Genomic DNA, 9,173 nt, shown 5'->3' with positions numbered 1-9,173 from the left:
AAAAAAAAAAAAAAAACAGTTAAAATCTAACCAAGATAAGGTTTTTTTGCATCATGTACAACAGAGAACCCTATAAATCAGGAAGAAAAATAATCCATCTAAGTAGAAAAAGGAGTATAAGTAGGCAATTCACCGAAGAAAAAAAGATAGTGAAATACACGTTAATTTCGCAAAATGACAAAAACTAGAGTCTGACAGTATGAGGTGAGGAGGTAGAGAAATTGCATACACTGCTGCTAGAGCAGTTTGATCCATTTAGGTTCACAGACCCTGAAGTATGCACCAGTGTTCATCATAAAGACTGGGGGCCAGGCACTTTGGGAGGCTGAGGCAGGCAGATTGTCTTGAGCAAGATAGCAAGGCCCATCTCTACGAAACATAAAAGTCAGGCATGGTGGTGTGTGCCTGTCGTCCCAGCTGCATGGGAGGCTTACTGGATCCCAGGAGATGGAGGCTGCAGTGAGCCAAGATCACACCACTGCACTCCAGCCTGGGCAACAAAATGAGACCCTTTCTTTTTTTCGTTCTTTCTTTCTTATTTATTTATTGATTTATTTGGGACAGGGTCTCGCTCTGCCACCCAGGCTAAAGTGCAGTGGCATGATCATAGTTCCTCACTACAGCCTTGGCCTACCAGGCTCAAGTGATCCTCCCACCTCTGCCTCCCGAGTAGCTGGAACCACAGGTTTGCACCACCACACCTGGCTAATTTTTAAATTTTTTGTAGCGATGAGGATGGGGTTTTGCTATATTGTCCAGGCTGGTATTGAACTCCTGAGTTCAAGCCATCCACCTGCCTTGGCCTCCCAAAGTGCTGGGATTACAGGCATGAGCCACCATGCCCAGTGACTTTTTTTATTTTTTATTTTTAGTAGAAACGGGGTTTCACCATGTTGGCCAGACTGGTGACATAGTTTGATGTCATTATCCTCCCTGGTCTCTTCTGAATATATATACACTTTTTGTTTTCCAGTCAACATCCTTGTTAAATGTGGTGTTACAAAACTGAGCCATGGATAATGCACATAACGTGATTTTCTGAAGGCACACAACCTCATGCAGTGCTGGAAGCAGTCATCTGACGCCTGTCCCCATGCACCATCCACTGAACTTTCATAATGATCAGCACTTTTTGGGAACTATGAAAAACATCTTTGCTTAATATCCAATTCATGTCTTCTGTGAGGCTTAAAAGACAAGTGCCTTGTGAAGTGACGGGTCAAATATATAAATGAGTGTTGCTACTGATATTGTAACAAAACGCTTTGGGATGGGAGATGCTCTGTGAATCACTTTAGAGTTTAAAAGGCACTTCCAGGCTGGGCACAGTGGCTCATGCCTGTAATCCCAGCACTTTGGGAGGCCGAGGCAGGCAGAAGCCAGGAGTTCGAGACCAGCCTGGCCAACATGGTGAAACCCTGTCTCTATTAAAAATACAACAATTAGCTGGGCGTGGTGGCGAGCCACTGGAGAGGCTGAGGCAGGAGAATCTCTTGAGCCTGAGAGGAGGAGGTTGCAGTGAACCGACATCACACCACTGCACTCCAGCCTGGGCGACAGGCAGAGACACCATCTCAAAAAAATAAAAACATTCTTCCAGATAATTCACCAAACACCTCCACTTTAGAGCTGAAGAAGGGGAAGAAATACAAAAAGAGAAAGGTTAAATGAGTGGCCCAGTGAAAGGCAGAGGGCAGGGAACTTAAACGCTCCCCTCCTAATCTCATTCCATTTCACCCATCAGCTACTCTGCTTGCTGCGGCACTGGGAGAAGACCATAGGACAGGGGAAAGAGTTCTCTTCACGTTGGTGTGTTCTCCTGGTAGTGCCCTCATTTTACATAGATTTAAAAGGAAGAGACAATGGGGAGGGTATTATGGAAAAACGGAAAAAAGGGAACAGATGTAAGTGAAGAATGAAGGAGCAAACACATAGACACTGGGAATGGTGGTGGAATTGTGAATTTTCCAGTTTCTCATTTCCCTATTGACACTGGCACCTTGACAAATGCTAGGATTTAAACTGCTGATTTGTAGCTCTTAAAGGATTCAGGGAGCCAACAGCAAAATACCTACCAGTTTTGGGGTTAGCCTTCCCCATCTCCCTCAGCCTCAGCCGTTCCTGGTGGATCTGCACTCCTGTCATGAGCTGGTACTCAGCAGGCTCTGCGCTAGCGTTCCTTTGAACCAGCCGCAGCTCTCGCTTCTCCATGAGTTTAATCACATCTGCTCGGTGCATGCTTCCCAAATCATTGCCGTTCTCATCAAATACGCGAATAATTCGCTCACTGATTTTTCTTCCAGTGTTACTAAAAGCTGTGCCACTCTTTTTTTCACTTTTTCCTTCATTCTGGGTGTCTTCAGCGGTACTAAAGGCTTTTGCATGAACTAGGAAGGAGAATCTTGGGGCAGAAGCAATAGGGGTCGACTGTGCTCGTGCTGTCTTCTGCACAATGTGTTTACCAAAACATCTAATCCAACTGTTTTCAGACTTTACGGCTTGTAGTGTTAACCTCTTTAGGAAAAGAGCAGCCATCCTAAGAAAGTAAGAAGAGTTCATTAAAATTCAATCACTTATTCCCGTGGTCTGACACTGTGGTACGTGGCAGGGTGTGTGTGAGGCTGTGGAGACTGTAATTGCAAGTGTGAGGGAAATGCTGTTCTCTGGACTTTCAGATCCACACACAAAAGTCTACACTTATAAAGTGGACTAGCAGGTGACTCTGGCCAGACTAACTCATGGTGGTACTGTCCCCAAGACAAGTGGCTATTAGAGTAAACAGGATTTACATAGCATTTTGTTTTCACTTTTTTTTTTTTTTTTCTGTACAGATCATCTCGTTTGACTATTTAGTTGACCCCTGAACAACTTGGGGCTTAGGGAAACACACCCCCTGTGCAGTTGAAAATCTGTGTATAACTTCTGACTCCTCAAAAACTTACTAACAGCCTACTGTTGACTGAAAGCCTTACAAATAACATAAACAGTTGATTGACACATATTTTGTGTGTATTATATGCTGTATTCTTATAAGAGGAGGTTAGAGAAAAGAAAATGTGATTAAGAAAATCATAAAGAGAAAATGTATTTACTATTAAGTGAAAGAGGATCACCATAAAGGTCTTCATCCTTACTGTCTTCACATCAAATAGGCTGAGGAAGAGGAGCAGGAGGAGGGGTTGGTCTTGTGCTCTCAGGGGTGGCACAGGTGGAGGAAAATTCACATGTACGTGGACCCCATGCAGTTCAAACTGGTGTTGTTCTAGGGCCAACTGTAATCTCTCATGTATCTTGTAGTGCCAACTCCAAAAGTGAATATCATCTTAGGGGTTTATTTATGAGGGTGCAGTATGTAAAATGCTTGGTGATTCATAAACACCAATTGATAAACTTTTAATATAATTAACTGTTAACAACTTTTCAATACATCTGATGGTATACAGCAGATAGGAACACCTTATGGGAAAGGGACCTCTCCAGGAAAGAAGCCAGCTCACTGGAAGAATAACTGAGACTGTCAGAAAACACTGTGACATAAATCAAAGTGCTGACCTCATAAACTATAAAGATCATTCTCAAGGCAAGGCAGGTATTAGTACCAAATGTTAACAGAGGCATGTATGGTGACCGTGGTTTTACTTCATGGGTCTAAGATTGAATTTGAAGCACTTACAAATGGCACATTGATGTTTGAACTGCATCTCTCTCCTTTCATTCATGCATTTGGTAAATCATAAGTACAGGCTTAAAGAGTGCTGAGAGGATCCATTCATCTCATCTAGGGCATGCTAGGAATCATTAGAGAATCACTAACAGAAAGGTATGACTTCTCAAACATGAAATAAGAAAACAGAAGGTGTCTTCAGGGTGCTTCTCAAAGAATGGTCCCAGAACCTCCTGCGGTGTTTAAAACTGGAAATTCTTTCTGGTCCCTGGCTTTGATCCCACTGGGCTGTACAACCCACTGATCCCTCATCCCTCATGTTCCAGAGTGATATAAAAAAATATGGTAAATTAAATAGAAAGTGATGGACGTGCATATTCTCAACACCCTCCTTACCCAGCTTGGCAACACCCAGCACTCTTAATTTATAGCTCTATTGCCAGTCTCTTCTGAGTTCCACACCTGTAGCGTAAGCTGCCTACCCAACATCTCCACTTAGATATGTAAGTCATGGAGAGTTAACATGTCCAAAGTTCAATGCTTCACTTTCCATGTGAAACTTGCTCCTCTCTCAGTCTCCCCTGTCTCATATAATGGCAATACATTCTTCTGGTTGCTCAGGCCAAAAATACCAAAGTTATCCTTGACTCTCCATTTTCTCTCAACAATCCATCTGCAAAACCTGCCGTTCAACCAGTATAACTGCTTCTCACCTTCTCCACTGCTATCATCCCACTCCCAAACCGCCGCGCGTGCCATTCAACTGCGTCACAGCAGACAGCTTCCTGCCTGGTCTTCCTGCCTCTGCCCTCACGCCCTAGGGTTTATTACTGCCAGGGCACACAGAGAAATCCTTAAAAATGTGTAAGTTGGATCACGTTCCTCCTCTACCCACAACCCCACAACCCTCCCCTGGGTCCTATGTCACTCCAAGTAAAAGCCAAGTCCTTGTAATGACCTACCATGCCCTCTGTGACCTGGCCTGTGACAACTGTGCTTCCTCTGGCTCACTCTGTTCTGGCTTCCTTGTAAACACTGAACACACCCCTCTTCTGAGTCCTTGCACCCAGAAGTTCTCTCTCCCCGCAACACTCTTCCCTCAGACAGCCTTTGGTTCATTTACCTCTTCTCTGCTCAAATGCTACCTACTCAGCGAGCCGTTCCCTGACCCCTTTACAAAACAGCACACCCCAAACCTCAAACCCATTACCTTGCCTGGCTCAGCATGTACTTGTCAAATGAATCCACAGGCCAAAGGAAACAGCCAAGGAGCTATGGCAGGGCTGCTGGCATTGAACCTCTATGCCTTCGGATGTGTCACACCCCACCAATGCACAGGAATGCCTACAAGCCACACCCCCCACATTTCTAGCTGGCATTTCAGATGCTCCCAGTCTTTGTGAGGACCTGTGGCCAGATGCTCCATCCACTGTGTATGACATGCATTGATTTATGGTTATTACCCCCTGTTGTAGATTACCTCCAGCTGTAGATGCTATAAAGGCTCTAAAGTGGGAGCAAACTGCTTTTAAGTCACCGAAACACCGTTTAATAAAACGTCAGATCTTTTGTGAATGGTGGAAGCCTCCAAACCAAAAAAGAAGAAAAATCTGAAGAGATCAGAGAAGTTTTTTTTTTTTCACTTATCATCAGAAAACTAGCAGCAGCATCCCGTCCCAAATTTCATTAGGTATTCTGCTAGTGGACTGTAAGTTCCTGCTTACAAGCCTGCTCTATAAACTTTATGTCTAGAATCAGTGTCGCTTCTTTCCAAAGTCTGTATTAGCAACAAGGATATAGAAGTTACCACGTGTAAAATCATGTTACTAAATAGGTATATATAAATTATTTAAATTTTCTTGATGTATACAGTAGACAAAACAGTTCACTGCAATTAAGTTTTAATACTAATAACTCAATATTGGCTATCTTTTTCCCTTAGTAGTTACAAATAAAAGCTAAAGTGCCTTGTTTAATAAATTATCAACATATGAAAATAAAAATATTTCAAAATGTAGGATTTTTGCAAACAAGCAAACAAAATAACTAGATATAGGAAAAGATGGGAAAAAATTATAAAAATGCTGAGGTTGAAGGCAAAAGCAATTCTTTCCCCTATTTTTTCTAATTGCCAGTATTTCTCAATTTTTTTAAATGAGAAAGTATTATTTTTATACTTCAAAATACATTTTATTTATTTAAAAAATAAAGACTGTTTCAGAAAAATGATGTACGTTTTCTAAAAAGCTTTAAAAACACTTTCCAAGAAGGAAATGAAGGAAAAGGAAAGAGTAGAAAAACACTGGAACTATATAATTTTTAACGTCTTTTGCCATTATTCAAATTTAAACTTAAATTTTTAAAAAGCTTCAAATGTTTTTGATGTATATAGCAGGCAATGCAATTCACTGCAATTAAGCTTTAATAATAACTCAATACTGGCTTTAAATCAGCAAAACTGAAAATATATGTTTCTTCAAAATAGGCCCTTATAGATAAAAATATAAATACAAAATTAAAACAACCTGTAATATTAAATTTAAATTGCAGCTATCAACATGAATTCATAATTTTAAAACTTTTTATTAGGAAGCTTTTCAACCTTGTACAGAAACAACTGGATAATAAACAGCATATGGTTTCATCTTTACCCCCTCAACTATCTCCCTCCCCAACATCCAGGAACTATTTCAAAGTCAATCCTACTTGTTCGGTAAATGGTATGTTATCTCTAAGAGGTACTCTTTAATATTTTTGATAATCACAATAACACGATCCCAATTAAAAACAGTTCCTTTATTTCATCAACTATCTAGCTTTCAGATTTTCATGACGGCATCATGATTTTGTTTGTTTACATGTCATTTACAGTTTGGCAGCATGAAGAGACTCCCACTGGTCAATTCTGGTGTAATTTAAACATTAAGGCATAATTACTGTCATTCATGGCAACACACTGAATATGCAAAAATCTATGAAAATGATAATTTGCCACAACTGCATGGGACTATTATCTTGATTCTTTACTTTGAAAATTGGTAATTAAATTTTAAAAACTGAGCATTTATCCTACCTTTTTAGGAAGAAATGTAATCATCCCTTGCTGATGAGGAAAAGCTCTTCTTTAAAGGAGAATGACAGCTAATAAAAACAAAAGAAAAATAAATTAATTAGAAAATCATGTCACACACGATGTCTCATACCTGTAATCCCAGCACTTTGGGAAGCCAAGGTGAGAGGATCACTTATGGCCAGGAGTTTGAGACCAGCCTGGGCTACGTAGCAAGACCCAGTCTCTACAAAAAATAAATTAGCTGGGTGTGTTGACACGCAGCTGTACTCTCAGCTACTTGGGAGACTGAGGAAAGAGGTTCACTTGAGCCCAGGAGGTTGAGGCTGCAGTGAGCTGTGATCGCACCACTGCACTCCAGTCTGGACAACAGAGCAAGACACTGTTTTTGTTTTTTTAAAGAAAGAAAATCACCATTTTTCCAACCTCAATGAAACCACTGATTCAGGCAGGGATGGATGCAAGAGAGCTGATGCCAAAGGGTCACCCACAGATTACTTTAAACCGAAATGGAAAAGCATATCTGCCGAGGAGACAGCTGTCTGTCATCCTAACCAAACATCAGATTCGGCATGTCTAACAGTGGGACAACCTGCCATCCTTGTCACATATCTGGATGGGAAGCCACCCAAAGTGCACAGCGCCTACTATGAAGCAGCCTTGTCAAAAAGATACGACCTGAACCTGATGCAGGGTCAGGACCTGACTTCCAGTTTCCAGGGGATACAAGGGCCAGACTCAGAGGAACAAAATAGAAGACAGCACAAGGAAACAAGCTTGTCGAATCCAGATGGGACAAGACAACTGGTTAGTGTCTAAAAAAGCCAAGGCTATTGGGAATGGAAAGGGAAGGGGGAAGCTATTCTTGAGTAAAAAATCCACAAGACATAATTATGCTGAAAAGACATGTTGGGAATGAGGGAAAAATCTGAATAGGGAATAGGTATTAGCTACTATTAGGGAAGTATTGTTAATTTTCCTTTTTTTTTTTTTTTTTTTGAGATAGGGTCTCACTCTGTCACCCAGACTGGAGTGCAGTGGGGTGACCTTGGCTCACCACAACCTCCGCCTCGCAGGCTCAAGCGATTCTCCTGCCTCAGCCCCCCAAGTAGCCGGGATTACAGGTATGCACCACTACTGCCTGGCTAATTTTTGTATTTTTAGTAGAGATGGGGTTTCACCATGTTAGCCAGGCTGGTCTTGAACTCCTGACCTCAAACAATCCACCCTCCTTGGCCTCCCAAAGTGTTGTGGTTACAGGCATGAGCCACCGCGCCCGGCTTATTAATTTCCTTAGGTGTGAAAATGAAATTCTTAAGAAACAGACACTGAAGTATTTAGGATAGTGTCATGACATCTGTCACTTACTTTGAAACCATTTAGCAGGAAATATAAACGATGCACCTATGGCAGCATTTGCAGAATCTAGGTTATAGTTATATGTGTGTTCAATACATTTTTAAAGAACAAATAGTCTAGAGGGAGGAAGGGTTCACTAGTAACGCCAATGTAACTATTGTAGTCTATGTAAGTTCCAAATTTCACTGTAATTTAATGCATTGGCATTCTGGCTTTGTACATAATTTTAAAAAAATTCCCTTTATCAGTTTCAAGCCTATATCTAAGCGACCCATAAATAAGGAACTTTACAAATTTTAAATTCTGATTTTTTTTGTAATGCATATTGCCTTTATTTCTTCATTTAGTTTTCCTCAAACTCAAGTCTAAAAGTTTCATCATAAATGGTGATGGGGAGGATGGGAGGAGGGCGGGCATAAAAAAAGTAGACATTAGGTACAATGTACATGATTCAGGTGATGGCACACTGAAATCTCAGAATTCACCACTACAGAATTTGTCCATGTAATGAAAAACCACTTGTACCCCAAAAGCTACTGAAATAAAAAATTCTGAAAAATACAATGGTGATGATTTCGGTTTGAGGAAGAGCTTGCACAATTTTTTTGCTAGTGAACGGTTGAAAGTTAACCTGTATACGCTGGGGCAGTGTTTCTCAGAAACCAGGGCCTACTGGCATCACCTGGAGATGCTTTTCAAAATACAGATGTTTCCTCTTCCTTATCCTGTTCAGAACCACTGGATTAGGACAAAAAAAAAAAAAAAAGAACTTTAAGAAAAGGAGTAAGAGCCGGGAGCGGTGGCTCACGCCTGTAATCCCAGCACTTTGGGAGGCTGAGGCGGGCAGATCACTTGAGGTTGGGAGTTTGAGACTAGCATGACCAACATGGAGAAACCCCAACTCTACTAAAAATATAAAATTAGCTGGGCGTGGTGGTACACGCCTGTAATCCCAGCCACTTGGGAGGTTGAAACTGGAGAATCACTTGAACCCAGGAGGTGGAGGTTGCAGTGAGCGGAGATCGTGCCATTGTACTCCAGCCTGGGCCATAAGAGCAAAATTCTATTTAAAAAAAAAAA

At 41.3% G+C, this 9,173-nt stretch overlaps 1 protein-coding gene across 3 annotated transcripts in view; it reads right to left on the bottom strand.

The window, feature by feature from the left end:
• The window catches only part of MTIF3 (mitochondrial translational initiation factor 3), a 15,092-nt gene that overhangs the window by 2,300 nt on the left and 3,619 nt on the right, over positions 1–9,173 (bottom strand). For 2 of the 3 annotated variants that reach the window (XM_017537513.2, XM_017537512.2), the window contains exons 2-3: positions 6,738–6,805; positions 2,076–2,536 (exon numbers count right to left, since the gene is read on the bottom strand). In XM_017537513.2, the coding sequence (XP_017393002.1) occupies positions 2,076–2,535 (460 nt within the window). In that variant the 5' untranslated portion in view covers position 2,536; positions 6,738–6,805. Of the gene's footprint in view, positions 1–2,075; positions 2,537–6,737; positions 6,806–9,173 lie in introns of those variants that run through there. The other variant, XM_037741692.1, reaches the window with a different exon arrangement.

This window comes from Cebus imitator, unplaced genomic scaffold (assembly GCF_001604975.1).
Source record: "Cebus imitator isolate Cc_AM_T3 unplaced genomic scaffold, Cebus_imitator-1.0 Scaffold103, whole genome shotgun sequence".
NCBI lineage: Eukaryota > Metazoa > Chordata > Mammalia > Primates > Cebidae > Cebus > Cebus imitator.
This window is presented reverse-complemented; position numbering and strand designations above follow the sequence as displayed.